This window comes from Benincasa hispida, chromosome 11 (assembly GCF_027475165.1).
Source record: "Benincasa hispida cultivar pf3 chromosome 11, pf3_genome.v1.1, whole genome shotgun sequence".
NCBI classification, from domain to species: Eukaryota; Viridiplantae; Streptophyta; class Magnoliopsida; order Cucurbitales; family Cucurbitaceae; genus Benincasa; species Benincasa hispida.
The window spans coordinates 39,432,445-39,448,421 of record NC_143488.1 but is presented as its reverse complement, the minus strand read 5'-3'; the positions used below and the strand labels follow the sequence as shown (position 1 = coordinate 39,448,421).

The following is a 15,977-nucleotide window of genomic DNA, read 5'->3' as shown; positions in this document are numbered from 1 at the left end:
GAAGATAGACTTAAAACAATAATGTTAAGACTCAAAGCTCTCTCTTGACCAACCAACTCTTTCATACAGGGAGAGAGCGAGAGGCAAGGAGAGAGCGAGATACAGAGAGAGAGTGAGATACAGGGAGAGAGCGAGAGGCAAGAAGAGAGCGAGATACAGTTGAATAAAAAGTCAAAAAAGAGGCAAAGAGAGAGCCAACAAAAATCACATAAAAATTCAGTTGTTTGGCTATCATAAGTGCAGGATAACCAACAATTCTTTAATTATCATAAAGCTATTTAAGACATAACTAAACTTTGCTACCATAACTGTAGGATAGCAATATATTAGACAACTAAATAATGTAGTAATCATACCTAATTTGATGGGTCTTCTCTATGTGATCGTACCATGTCTTCAATCATTTTTTTCATTTCTTCCATTTGTCTTGCATGAACCTCTTGCATTCCTTTCTGAACGTCTTCAAGTTCCTTAATCCTCGACTGAGACTGTTGGAAATTGACTCTCAATTCCTCCATTCCCGCCTCCGTTTCTTGAGTAGATGACGAGCTTGATGAGATGCTACTCCTTCTTGACTAGGCCTAGGTCCCCAACCTAGACCTTTTGAATATCCGGGTCGTCTACCCAAAATATCTCACAGATTTCATCCCCTGTTAGTGGTTGAGAACCTTCTAGAGTGGGGCTGGATTGTAATTCCAACATTTGATGCTAGACATAATAATTAAATGGGTAAGAACGAGCGACTAAAGTTAAAAGTGAAAAAAAAAACACGATAGTAAAGCAAAAAATGTTACATGTGCATTTTCAACTGCCTCGTTCACAAACTTGTCACCTTTAGAGTGTGTTTCCCTTAATAGGTCAACACGTCCTATTTCTTAACCTTCCTTTGACTGCAACTCTGCCTGAATTTGCAAGAATGACTTCGATCCACTTACGTGGTCGAACGATAATTTCTCTCTATTTTTCCTATTCGTCACAGACATTTCCTACATTTGAAGAAAAAAAATGTCAATAGTGTGATGTATTAGTAAATGCAGCAAATGATACACGCCATAAATATTGTACCTGAAACGCTTCACTCTCGAAGCGGACACACAAAAAGTCCCAATCTTCTGGCCTATTTTTAAGCTAACTAGGCAAACTGGCACGTGCTTGCTGAGGATCTCCACATTTTCTGTAATGTTTGTGCAAATCTGCTCTAAATTCTTTGAAGGAGTTTTGTATTTGATGTTCTATAAAATGGTTAAGTTGTTGACTGGACAGATCAAGTTCGAAATGAATCTACAAAAGAGGGAGGGAAGAATTAGCATAAATGATGTTCATGACTATAAAAGAATAAACTTATAATTACTTACCAATAATTGACTTTTAGCCAATTCTATGAACTCGTTTGGAACCTCAGCAAAAGTACGACAACGTACTGGAAATACAGATCTTACGGCGACGCCGATCATATTACTAAATTGTACCGAATGTTGAGATATCGGTTTCGTCTCCCCCTCATTTATCACGATTGTAATTCTCCAATGTTTTTTGACGTATTTTTCCAACTCGATGTTCCACGAATGCTCTCGTTTCTTCCGATTTGATGCTGAGCTACTATCTGAAGAATAAAAAATTTAAAACAGTTTATGATGTATTTCAGTTAACAGAATATATTTCAAAATATACTAACCTGAAGTATCACCCACAAAAGATACCGTGTTGCCTAGATATAACTCCTGGAATTCTTCATCAGCCTTCTGTTGCCTATTAAAGGTTGACATCGTATCTATACAAACACAAAAAAAAGAGAAAACAATATTAGATTAACAATAAATCCATGTAAGCTAGAAAAAAAGAGAATTGAGTAGATACATCATTACTCATTATCGTAATCTAATTCAAATTATTCATCAGCACTTGAACTGTTATTGGGAGATAATTGTTCTTCATCATCATTATTTATGAAGCCATGATCGCCATGTACAACAATTGGTCTTTCCACAACTGTAGGATCAATATCAACTCTGCATAAAGTAACCTCCTCAATGGTTTCATCCATCGGACGCCACCAACAATTTCTAATAAATCTAGTCGTGCGTTTTCAACATCATCCACTTCCGGTACATCCCATATTCGTTTATTTTGGACTACTTGAACAACTTTCCAATTGCTACCATGTTTGATGTCATCAATGTAAAAGACTTATTGTGCTTGTATAGCAAAGATGAAAGGCTCGTCGACATACCAAAAGTGTGATGTATTGATCGATTTGTATCTTAAATCCATATGTGTCCTATTACTTTTGTTGTTATCTGTGTCAAACCATCTACACTTCAACAAGAAAACGTGCATTCTGTTCGCATATTGGAAATCTAATACTTCGTCTACCACACCGTAGAAATTGTTATCCACACTTGTGTTCTCACTGATCTCCCTGGCCACTAGGACTCCACTATTTTGTGTAGCTCGACGATTATCACGCTTTACAGTGTGAAACCGTACCCCATTAACAATGTATCCATTATAAGAGCGCACCTCAGACGAAGGTCCCATTGCAAGTGTAAATAAATCATCGGAGATATCTTCTCTCTCGCATCGTTGTAGAACCTGATAATTACTTGTACATTAAAAATGAATACGAAAAATGAATAATCCCTCAACTGTTGCCTATAAAATGACTATGTATACCTGAGATTTGAACCAATCGAAAAATTTGCGTTGATGTTTTATATATAAGTCAGAGGCGCTTTGAGCTTCACGACGAATTAACCTCAAATGTTGCCTACAAAATTGATCATTTAAATGTTATATCAAAGGAGATACCCTAGAATTTAGAAAAGGAAAAAGTTTGAAACGTACTTGCGATAGTCTATTATTTCTTTACAATTGTTGAGAATGTACCAATGTGCAATACGCTTTTCCTCCGCTGATAGCGTCCGTAAAGTTGACACCTCTAATGGTCATACCCTCTACCTAAATAATTCAAATTCACCAAATATCTCGTGATCGGGAATGTTATCATCATTTCATTTATCTCTATTGAATCTCGTTTCAATCCCACTTAGATATCGCGAGCAGAAGTTCCATGATTCATTCATTGCATATGCTTTCGTTATAGACCTCTCGGGACGTGCTTTGTTCTGTACAAATTGTTTAATTGTTCATAAACTTCTTTCAATAGGATACATCCAACTGTAACTAACTGGACCCACCACTTTGGTTTCATATGGTAGATGAACTGCAAGGTGTACCTTTACATCGAAAAAGGCAGGTGGGAATATTCTCTCCAATTTACAAAGTATGACTATGATATCTGCTTGTAGTCTGTTCAAATCACTTACACATATTGTCTTTGCATATAAGTCGCGAAAAAATGTACACAACTCAACAATAGCAGTGGATACGTTCTTCGGTAGGTATGCTCGAATACCAGTAGGGAGCAGTTTGTGAAGCAACACATGACAGTCGTGTGTTTTCAGCCCCGATATTTTTCCATCTTTGTCATTGACACATCGTGATATGTTAGATACGAATCCATCAGGGAATTTCACTGATTTCAAATACTTACAAAACGAAATCCGTTCACCATTTGTTAATGTGTATGCTGCGTGTGGTTTTACAAATCTGTTATCGACCTGTATCAAGTGTAGGTCCTTTCTTATCTTCAAATCTTTTAAGTCTAATCGAGCGTTCGTTGTATCCTTTATCTTTCTTTCAATATTTAACAATGTGCCCACCAAATTATCGCATATGTTTTTTTCAATATGCATTACATCCAATTTATGTCGTAATAATAGTTTGGACCAATATGGAAGTTGGAAAAAAAAATACTTTTTTTAGTTCAGTTTAGAATTCGCTTTCTTTTTTATCTTGCTTCGATGGATGTTTGCTTAGTACAGAAAATTTTAGCGTATTTATTTGTTGTAATATCTCTTCTCCATTCATTACGGCTGGTGGAGGTCTACGTTCAACTTTTCCATCATGTTGTTTACTTCACGCCAACTATGATTCTCTGGAAGATAACGTCGATGTCCCATAAATGATATTTTCCCTCTTATCCCGAAGGACGAGTTATCTTTTTTACATATTGGACATGCTTGATAACCTTTTGTACTCCACCCAGATAAGTCACCGTACGCAGGGAAGTCATTAATCATCCATAATAAGGTAGCATATAGTTGAAAAAACTCACCAGCAACAGAATCATAAGTTCGCACATCAATTGTCCACAACTCTTTCAACTCTTCAATCAACGGTTGCAAGTAAACATCAATTTCCTTTCTAGGAGATTTTGGACCAGGTATGAGCAAAGACATGAAGAATTTTGTTTCCTTCATGCATTTCCAAGGGGGCAAATTATAAGGAATTATCACCACAGGCCACATACTATAAGAAGTGCTCATATTTCCAAACGGATTGAAGCCATCTGAAGTCAATCCCAAACGAACATTTCGAGGATCCAAAGCGAAATGAGGGAATTCACGATCAAAATGTTTCCACCCCTCTGCATCAGCTGGATGTCGCAATACATCCTCCGTTTCAACTCGTTTATCTTTATGCCATCTCATGTCAGAAGTGCCTTCTTTTGATACAAACAATCGTTTTAATCTCAGTATCAATGGAAAATGACGCAATACCTTATGTGGTTTTTTTTTACCCTTGCCATCATTAACTTTGTACCGAGACTCACCACAAACAGGGCATTGTTGCAAATCTGCAAACTCTTTCCAATATAATACACAATCATATCTGCATGCATGAATAGACTCATAACCTAGGCCTAAATCACGCAATTTTCGCTTGGCTTCATAAAAGGAAGTAGGTATAGAGGTGCCAGCTGGAAACGTTGCTTTTAACAATTCCAGCAACATGTCAAACGATTTGTTATTCCAGCCATTCAGAACTTTGATATGCATCAACTTCACTAAAAAGTTTAAGGACGAAAATTGCAAACACCCAGGGTATAATTCATTACGTGCTTCGGTCATTAAATCCTCGAATAAGTTCGTGATATCTCTTTCTTGACCATTAAAAGACATTTCATTATTCTCAATCCTTCCTTCATTTTCATTTTCGTTTTCAATTGGAACTTGTAAATCGTTTATAAGATTCAACATCTCATTTTCTTCGACAGCATTACTCTCTATACTATCTACTTCAACATCCTGTATTGAATGACTTGTATGACTTTTAGATAAGTTTACTGGCTCTCCATGATATACTCATTCACAATATGAGGGAGATATTCCATATGTTAGTAGATGTCGTTCCACAATATCTATCTTTTCCCAAATTGAATTCATACAATTCTTGCATGGACATCTTATTCGTCCGGAATCATTAACATGAAACCTTGTCATATCTAAGAACTGTGATACTCCTTCTCTATACTCCACTGATAACTTATTCCTTAGTTTAATCCATTCTTTATTCATCCTTACAAATAAATATTTTCTGACCAACTTGTAATCCAAAACAATAACCTGGATTAGAGGACAAAGTACAAAGTATTATTAAGCATTGAGTTCCATAATTTTCATTTCTTATGGCAAAATAAACACATAGGTCCCTAGACCGCTTAAATTGTCTTAACAACTTTAAAATGTTTTATTTAGTCTGTCTCCAAGCTTTCAATTTTGTGTCTAATATAGGCCTTTCATCTATTCAACGTATTCTAAAATTTACAAGTCTATTGGACACAAAATATAAAGTTCAATTTTCTATTAGACACAAAATTTAGTTTTATGTCTAGTAGATTCTTTAAACTTTTTTAAAATATTAAATGTGTTAAGTACCAAATTGGAGGTTTAAAGATTTATTATATATTTTTTAGATTAATATAGGCCTTTCATTTATTCAACATCTTCGAAACGTTAAAAATTTCAGATAAGATTTTAATGGGTATAATATTGATGGGCATGATTTGTACTTCAGAAAATTAACAAAAGCGAATCAATATTTAACACATTTTAATGAACATTTCACATATGATTTAAATAAATATACAAGATAAAATAAAATGAGAAAATTATCGGCGAGGAGACGACGGCGGCGGCGGGCAATTGATTGCAACAGCGGTGGCGGTGGCAACAAAAATTGATGGAAGAAAAGGGAGAAATGGAAGAAAAATTTTATGGGAAAAATGGAAAGTGTTTTATTATAACAAATAACAATGTTTTTTTTTTCTTTTTTACAATATATTCTCGCACTGATATTTAAGAAAAAAAATAATAAAATTTTCGACCCTAAGAAATTATTATTTATTTATTTATTTATAGTGTTGACTTTCGAACAAAAAGTTTTGATGTATTTTAAAAACTTGTTTAAATGTGAATAACTACCGACAAATGACTACATATTCCAACAAAATTTTAATTAAAAACCGTTACTCGATTAACAAAATCTTGAATAGAGGTTAAAAAAAAAAAAAAGACATACACCTAATTATAGAAGCAAAGAAGTCCTGCATTGTCAATTAAGGGTAAGAAAATAGAGAGATTTGAAAGATTTTATTGTTTATTAGACTAATTAATCCAAAATTATACTACTAATAATAAACTAAAAGTGGAAATAAAATGTGGGTTTCTGGAGGTTGGACATTATCAATGATGGAAATTTCATATCTAATCTGAATTTAATTTTGTCCCCAATTACTTTTCTTTAAACCAAAAATGGCCATATCTATCTTTAATTTCCCCCCTAAATCTCTTAACCATTTATGATAGCATCTTATCACAAATTTGTCTTCAAAAAGTCTTATCACAAAATAAAATATAAGATGTAGTTACTATTTTTTTTAAAATTCCTTTGCTCTTATATTAATTTTACATGCGCAAACTACTGCCATTATTGCAATCAAATTCTCAAAGTTATAAGATTATTACATTATCCGCAATTTTGGATCCAAGGGTAAAAATGTCCAAGAAAACAAGTTAGACAATGAATCGAACATACAAGTTCAATAGAAGATCAAAAGTCGAATGGGAAGGCTAAATGAAGAGACGTGAATAGGATGAGGCTCATTCCAAGAGTCGGCCAAGGATGAGCATAATCATTCAACCCAAAAGGTGATCTCTCCCATGTCCCTTGGTTAAGAAGATCCTAAAAGTAATCTTAGATTGACTTAGAAACCTAATAAAAAGAAAGGATTAGGTCAAGGCAACCTATAAATAGTCTAACGGGTCAAGAGAAAGGTAGGTAAGTTATGAATAATCGAGTTGCATTACTCATCCCTTCATTTGTTTCTAACTTAAGTATTAGAATGAATATGGCCCTTGCCACCTAGATGTTAATCTTCTTTCTTCCTTATAGATTACTCGCTTCCCTCAAACAAATAAATTTACCGTTAATGGCCGAGACAAATTTTAGCATCAACAATTACAACCAAAACTTGAATTATTTACCTCAACTTTTTATTTTCTTAAATCAAGGTGGAATCTAACTTCAATCAATCAAATTATTTTATAGGCTCGATATGTGTACGAGTGTTTTGTGTATTTTGTAATGTTAAAGAGTTTATAGTTGTGTCAACATAGCTTAAGTGACATAAAACTCGTACTGTTGACTTTAAGGTCAAATGTTTTTTCGGACACACGTTCGTCATTGCTGTGGACTCCTCATGGGCTCGACCTCTGGCTTGCTTCTCCTGATTTGGTCTCGCTTTTCTGAGCTGACCTACATGAAGCGATCCTTGCACTGATTTGATGTTAAACCAACCACACTTCGATGCCTAAGTTAGTACAAGAAGTGTATAGTTCAACTAAGTACACAGAAGTAAGATAAAAGCTCTCTTTTGGAGATTACTTGCTATTCCCCTTTGGAGTTTATGAATGGGACTTATAATGCCCTTCCTTTGATAGTCGCTTACGACTATGTGTAACTCTGAAAAAATCAAGGCGACTTACGACATTTGAGGTTGCAAGACGCTTAACCCGAGGATCTAACTTTTTCCTTTTGGGATGTAAGTTTCCTCATGCTACTCCTCAATTCTTATTGAGCCTTGGGCCTTATCTGGGGCAATCCTCAACATGTTCGATTCTCTCACACTATATATTGTTTTTTTTTTTTTTAATTTTAAGAAGCTTCTTAGATGTAAAATTTCACGAGTTTATTGTTGCGGGGTGAACAAATTGAAAGTTTGATAATGTGCTTTTAACAAACTTATATTTCACGAGTAGCTTTTATAATTTTTTTCTATTTTAAAATATAATTCATATTTATATCTAATAGCTCAATTAATTTTAGTAAATTTTGAATTTGTTTAAAACCTATTATAAAAGAAAAAAAAAATGAAAGTTCAATCAAATTGATACAAATCATTTAAGTTAGGGCTAAATTTGTAATTAAACCCACTTCTAAAAGGACGAAAAAAAAAGTGATCAAGTGTGTTGATGAAGTATGGGAAAATTTCCTGTACTACAATAATATCGGTTCTTTCTTAATTTCTTGCCATAAAAAGATATTAATATTTGTGGAACTCTTAACAAAATAATATAATATTTAGCGATATGCCAAACGTTGATAGGAAGGAGTATGACATTAAGGATCCCATCTAATAATCAAGTGATAAATCTATTTATGTTGGGATTGATTTTAAAATTTGTTATTTTTAAAATCATTATAAAATAAATTTTAATAGGAAAATTATTTTAAATAACAAAATTTCTAAAGATATTTACAAATAATAGCAAAATATCATAGTCTATCTGTAATAAACCGCGATAGACTATCATCTATGTATATCATGATACAGATAGACACGAATAGTAATCTAGAATAGTAGTCTATTGCAGCCTATCATTGATATATTGTGATATTTTGCTATATTTATAAATATTTTGATTAATTTTTCTATATTTGAAGACAATTTTTTAATAACTCAAAATTAATTTAAAATTTAAATGCAATTTACATGAGAAAAATGATGTAAACTATTTGAAAAAGCATGCCACAAATTAAGGATGTACATGGGTTGGATTGAGTTATTGATATTTTTTGGACCAACCCAAAATTTTGGGTTGGTCTTGGTAATCCAAATGACTCAAATGAAGTATTCAGCCCAATCAAACCCTTAAAATTTGGGTTGGGTTGTCGAGTTATAACTTATTTGTTATTTTTAATTAAAAATATAAATTTTTTTATAGAATACATGATTAATAACTCAAATCTCATAAAATTTACATGATAAATACCAAATATTTATGATATTTATTGTAAATTTTAAACAAAGACAATTATTATAAAAATTTTAAAGAAAAAAATATTAAAAATCGAATACAAAGTAATCGAACTTTAAATATATATATAATTTGGATTGAATTGGATCAACTCAAAATTTTTTGATCAAACTTACGACCCAACCAAATCCAACAAAGATAGAAAAAGTTTAACTTAATCCAAGAACAAAGCTAACCCGACCCAACTCTTACCATTTTAGTTGAGTAGCCCGGAATGCTCGGATTAATGAGTTATTTGAACTCCGCTACCACAAATACTCTATCATTCACTACATTCAATTAAGAATAATAATAATAATGAGAATAATAAATAAATAAAATAATAGAGAGAAAGATACACCGAGTGAGTGCAAAGTATTGACTATGTTCCATCCAAACCCATAAAGCCAGCCATGGCCATCACTCACAACAATCCCACCGCCACTCTCCATCGCCGTTTCACCTTCAATGCCGTCGCCACCGCAGTCCTTTCCTCTCCGCTGACCTCTTCCTTCCTCAATGTCCCTCTCTCCTCACCATTCCGCCGCTTCCTCCTCCTCCTCCGGCGCCGGACACCACATTCCCGCCGACTTCCTCTGTTCGGCCGCAGCCGACTTCCCGATCTCCGATGACTCCGCCATTTTCAGTCTTCTTCAGTCCGAGCTCGACCACATGCCCCGCCGCGACTACGTCCGCCGGTGCCGTGACCAGTCGATCGACGTCACCGCCCGCCAAGATTCCATCAACTGGATCTTAAAGGTACTTGTCACTCCAATTTCACATCGGCCTTCTTCGCCATTGTTGTTCTTGTTTTTATCAATGGATTAGGGTTTTGCAGGTTCATGCGCACTACAATTTCAAACCGGTCACTGCGATTCTCTCCGTTAATTACTTCGATCGCTTCCTCTCCTCTAATTTCCTTCCAGTTAAGATATCTTTTCGGTTTCCCCTTTGTTAATGTCGTCGATTGTCCAAGAATCGAATCGGAATTTTGAGGCTGATGATTTTAGGACTTTTATTTGCAGCGGCGGAATGGATGGGCGTTTCAGCTTCTATCGGTGGCGTGTTTGTCTATAGCGGCGAAAATGGAGGAGCCTGAGGTTCCATTGCTTTTGGACCTTCAAATCTTTGAGCCTAAATACGTCTTCGAGCCCAGAACGGTCCAGAGAATGGAGCTTTGGGTTATGTCTATTCTCAATTGGAGATTACGCGCCGTCACGCCTTTCGATTTTCTCCACCACTTCATCTCCGATCTTCCTTCTTCTTCCGCCGCAGATGGCGGTCATGGCGACGGTGACGATTCTCATCGCCTCTTCTCAACTTCTTCCGATCTCATTCTCAGCACTACACGCGGTACCTTCGTAAAAACCTGAAACCGATTTATATATCTTTTTTTGGTAATTCGATTTATCGATTTGGTTATTATTTATTTTTCTTAATGATTTGGAATGATTTTTCAGTGATCGATTTCTTGGGGTTTCCGCCGTCCACCATTGCCGCCGCCGCCGTTCTCTGCGCCGCTGGTGAACTGTTGGATTCTCCGGCGGGTTGTAGCCATCTCCTTGCGGCGAACAGAGTGGTAAGTATTATTCATGTATTAAAACTAAACAAAAAACCTTTTTTTTAAAAAAAAAAAAATTACTTTAATTAAAATTCAGATTCTTTTAAAGGTTGAAATTCCTTACTTCAAACTTATCATTTCTTTAGTTCAACATTTTTTTTTTTGAAAAATTTTAGTTCAACATCTTGATGAAGAATATATGTTTAAACCTATTTCACAACTTAAATTTTAATTTAATCCTTAATTAGATAAATAGAATACATGAACGTACTACCACAAAATAATGAAGGCTTAATTTTAGAAACACCCTTTAACTTTATTATTTGTTTAAAGAATATATGTATTTTTTCTATTACTCCAATATTACCCTTCATCTCACATAAACATTTTAAAATTACTCTTAAATAAAAATTCATTAAAATTATAGACAAAAATCAAAATATGAAATGGTGTGGCAATGAATCACAACAAAAATTGTGATGTCCATTCTTTAATTTTCATCTAAAATTTTAATAAATTCATACTCTAATGATTGTTGTGATATTTATGAAAGCTCAAGAGTAAAATTACATAAATAATAAAGATTTTTTTAAGCACAAGTCATGATGAAGGATACTTTATGTAATTAAGCCATAAAAAACAAGCTACTATTTTTTGTTTTGTTTTTTTATTGCATACTAAAGAGTGGAAAAATTCAAACTAAGGACCTTCCGGTTGCTTATATATAGATAACTTGTTGAGCTATGCTTACGTCGACGTTATGACCTTTTAATATTGGTATGAGATTGGGGTGGAAATAATGATAAATAGGAATTAGTCTAAAACAAACTTTGAATTATAAGATGAAACTAAAATCAAAATAAACTTTAATCTTTTACTGCTAATTTATATATTGAAATTAGTACTTGTATTATTTATCTCGAGATTAAAAGTTCGATTTCACACTTAAGCTTGAAGAAATAAAAAGAAAAGTTAACGTTGGGATTGGGAGTAATTTTGTTTTTTCTTTTATTTTTATTATTATGTTTTATTGCTGTCAAATTAATTTTAAAATATTTTATTGGGAATAGGAAATGGTAAGAAGCTGTCACCAACTAATGGAGGAGTACGTGATTGACACGTGTCCGGCAGAGCTCCCAAAACAGCGGAACGGAGGAGCCGATCAGCCGGCGCCACCGAGTCCAGTCGGCGTCCTCGATGCGGCTGCATGCGGTAGCTGTGACACACGCTTGGACAATCCCGGCTCCACCAGCCACGAAGCCCCAGTCGAGCCGCCGACAAAGAGGCTACGCTCCTCTGCGCCGGATGTACAGGAGCAGTAGATAAGACCTACTTCGTGTCATTTTGTTATATGGGGAGAGATAGAGAGAGAGAGAGAAATTTTTTTTTTTTAATCTTTTCAAAATCAGTGTGGTCTTTCCCCCTCTCTCTCTCTCTCTTTCTTCGGTCGCCATTCTCTTTGTCGTTGACCATAAAAATTGAACGGTTGAGATTGCATGGAGGATGATCCAAAAAAAAAAAGAAAGAGAGGAATTTTTTTTTTACTTATTTGTCCCCAAAAAAAGCTTATAAAAATACCATATTTGTGATTTTTGGGTTTTCGGGGGGTAAAATGGGGAAATAAAGAGGTACAAATCATGATGGGAAAAGTCTTAAAAGTCAATAATTTATCAATCATTCGATCTGCGATTTTATCATCCCCATGCATGAAGAACCATTGGATTAGATTATGATGAGTAGCCTTTGGGAGATATCTTTACTTTAACTTTTTTTTAATTGGTCCACGTGGTGGGTGTCTTTTAAATCCATGAATTTGATATTACTAATCCCATTTTTGTTTGTATTTGGTAGTAAGGTTGGTATTAAATTTTCATCTGATATTTTCACGCATCAATGAATTTGATATCAATTAGAGGTAAATTAACATTCATGTTATATTGTTAAAAAACAACGAAATATCATTATTGATACTATAATATAAACAATCCAACATTAATTTGTTTCAAAATGTAAATCTTTTCTTTACTAATCTAAATATATCTTTTTATATTTTCTTTTTATAATTTTTTTTAAGAATTTCTATGACAGATTACACTTTTCATATTTTTTGTGACATTTTTCTACAATTAAACCTTGATATTTTCATTGGTATTTGTCATTTTAAACCTTGGATTTGAGTTAAGTTATTTGCAACAATACCCGCTAGTTCCCACAATTTTGTAACATAGTATTATATTTAATACTATTTTTAAAAAAAAATTATAAAAAACGTTGAATATCAAATATAATACAGAAACCTCTAGAATACGTATTAAACGAAAATTTAAAATGTGAAAATTGGAAGAAAAACTAAAAAGTAGGACATTTGAAAGTTTAAAAATCAAAATGTAATAATGTGAAAAGGTGACAACAAAAAATTAATTTTTAAATTCTTTTCGAGGAAAAAGGTTATGATAGTTTCAATAAATTGTCATATCAAATGAAGTGTGGTTGCAATGCAATATTACAAATTTTGTTAATTAAAGGAATGAATTCAATCAATTATTTCATAGTTGAAAGAAACAAATTTTACTCTTTATTCTATAGGCCATTGCATGAATTGTTTAATGAGACATTTATTATAAAAATCTATTGATTTGACATAATAAAAAGATTGATTGATTATATTGACATAACCTGAATTTTAACCTTTCAAATTTTCCTTTGAAATTTTATGGCTTAGAGTGTCTTAAAATGTGTGTTTCATATTTTATATAGATTTTAATTTTCATATTTGACAAATCATACAATAATATTAAATAGAACCAAAGTTAAGATGCGTCCACCAAAGCTAAGATGCGTCCAAACTTAAGAAGTAAACCTAGTCAAATGCAAGAGCACACTGAAAATCGACAATTATCTTGTCTGCTAAAATTTACAGTTCGATTACTCTTATTTCATCTTGATTGTTTATGCACACCATCTCTTTTTGTCATTTATTTAACTAGTACTTGTCATATATTTCACTAACAAAAAAAAAAAAAAAATCTATAAATCATATTTTAATTATTATACTTTATTCATTTATAGAATGAGATTTCATCACTAAAAAACACACTACTTAATAATTAATTGAATACATTTAGGACTCATTTGGTAACCATTTTGGTTTTTGTTTTTGTTTTTAAAAATTAAGTCTATATCATCCCATTTCTTACCTTCCAAAAATGAAAACAACTTTTTTTAATTCTCAAATCTTGGCTTGATTTTTAAACCATGTGTGAAAAGTAGATAACAAAGGAAGAAATTTGAAGATAGAAGTGGTGTCCATAAGTTTAATTTTTTTTTTTTAAAAAAACATAATTATCTTAATAATCATCAATTCACATATATTTATATAATTAAATTATATGGAAATAAATATCATGTTAATGTAGTCAATTTCTTATCATGTGATATTATAAATAGAATGAACCAAGAAAAGGACCGGAAAATCCAGCATTTTAGACAATAAAGGTCAAAATTAAAAGCTAGGTTACTATATATATATATATATATATGTATGTATATATATATATATATGTATGTATATATGTATGTATGTATGTATATATAAGAAGATTAAAAAAAAGAGGGATATATTAAAGGGGGTGGGAAACATTTTTGTAAACCTAGGGGAAGAGAACGAATTATAGATAGGAAAATGGTCAGAGGTAGTCCTTCAACTTTTATTTCAAAACTAGCACGTTTTTTGAGAAATCGTTAAACTTATTTTTTCGATGGATCTCGGCGAGATCGACCACGGAGATTTAGTTTAAAATTTTTATTTTTTTCTAACTTATCGCCTGTTTTGTCCCTTTTGGCCTTTTTCGATACATCTCAAAGAGATTAAATGTCGAGATGTAAGTAATTTTTTCAAATATTAGATAATCTATCTAAATCTTATACCAAATTTTATATATTTTCAAATTTTCTCCAAATTCGGTTATTTTTACCAAATATTATATTCAATTCTTATGTAAATCTAGATCAATTTTTGTTTCTATGATTATATGAATTTCTAAATTTTCAAGCAAATTTACCAATTAGATTTGTTCACGGATGATTGCATTTTGATTTTTAAATTTTGGGAAAGATTAAATTTTTGTAAAATAATAATAATAATAATAGATAATAGATAATAGATAAGATATGAAAAATATATAAAATCTTGGTATTAATCTGCCTGAGAATTCACCGATCTCAGTGTTAATCTGTCCGAGATTCATACCGAGATTTTTTATATTTTTCATATTTTGATAATTAGTAAATTGATTTGAAAATTAGAAATTTGGCTAGAGATTTAAAAAATTAAGTAAGATTTTGATATAATATTTGGTAAATATAATCGAATTAGGAGAAAATTTGAAAATATACAAGATCTGGTATAAGATTTAGGAAGATCACATGATATTTTGGAAAATTACTAGAATCTTCGTAATCTCTTTGAAATGTATCAAGAAAGGCCCAAAAGGGCAAAAATAGTCAATAAGTTAGAAAAAACTAATTTTTTTAAACTAAATATTGGTGGTCGATCTCGTTCGGGGTGGATCGAGAAAAGCTATTTGAACGAGTTTTAAAAAATGGTGCTAATTTTGTAAAGTGAAAACTTAAAGTGTTGTTTTGGACGATTTTTTAGGAATAAAACGACGGTATGACGTAGGCATGAGGTGGGATGCCACGTAAGCAGGAAGTTGAAAAGGGTTTTTGGAGGGAAAGGATGAGAGTGGATGGGGGGTGTGGGAGACAGAGAGGATGAGCCAATGAGAAGGGACCACGTGTAAGGTGGGTGTAAAGAGAAATAATAATAAGAAGAAGAAGGGAGAGACAGAAGGCGGGGTTTTGAGGCAAAGATTTGATTTGATGGGGTAATAGAGTAGGGAAGTAAGAAGACATGTCACATCAATTTGGTGCTCTAAGGGAACGACAACAAGAAATACCTAATTTTATGTCCTTCCTCCCTTTTACACCTTTTTTTTTTTTTTTTTTAATGCATTTTAATTTTTACCTTGACCGATGTGGATGGAAATATTAAGATTCCGATATTATGAAAAATATTGATAGAAATTTTAGAAAATTTTATAAAAAATATTATAATTAGTTAATAAAATATTGATTGTAATTGAATTAGAATATAATTGATCTTTTTAATTATCATTTTTATAGAGTTAGATAATATTTAGATTTAAATTGTAAAC

The 15,977-nt window shown here is 32.6% G+C and overlaps 1 protein-coding gene and 1 pseudogene across 1 annotated transcript; one reads left to right on the top strand and one right to left on the bottom strand.

Annotated features, from left to right (window-relative positions):
- Positions 1 to 875: 875 nt before the first annotated feature.
- On the bottom strand, positions 876 to 5,087 carry LOC150032634 (uncharacterized; annotated as a pseudogene).
- Positions 5,088 to 9,482: 4,395 nt separating this feature from the next.
- Positions 9,483 to 12,512, top strand: LOC120090226 (cyclin-D2-1-like). The gene is made up of 5 exons (XM_039047782.2): positions 9,483 to 9,959; positions 10,039 to 10,125; positions 10,226 to 10,553; positions 10,661 to 10,779; positions 11,832 to 12,512. Exons 1-5 carry the CDS (start codon positions 9,720 to 9,722, stop codon positions 12,081 to 12,083), a joined length of 1,026 nt encoding a protein of 341 aa, XP_038903710.2. The 5' UTR covers positions 9,483 to 9,719; the 3' UTR covers positions 12,084 to 12,512.
- The last annotated feature ends 3,465 nt before the right edge of the window (positions 12,513 to 15,977 follow it).

Coding starts and splice junctions, on each gene's coding strand:
- LOC120090226 (XM_039047782.2), top strand. CDS start 9,720: ATGTCCCTCTCTCCTCACCATTCCGCCGCTTCCTCCTCCTCCTCCGGC. Junction 9,960..10,038: donor CCATCAACTGGATCTTAAAG/GTACTTGTCACT, acceptor AGGGTTTTGCAG/GTTCATGCGCACTACAATTT. Junction 10,780..11,831: donor TCCTTGCGGCGAACAGAGTG/GTAAGTATTATT, acceptor TATTGGGAATAG/GAAATGGTAAGAAGCTGTCA.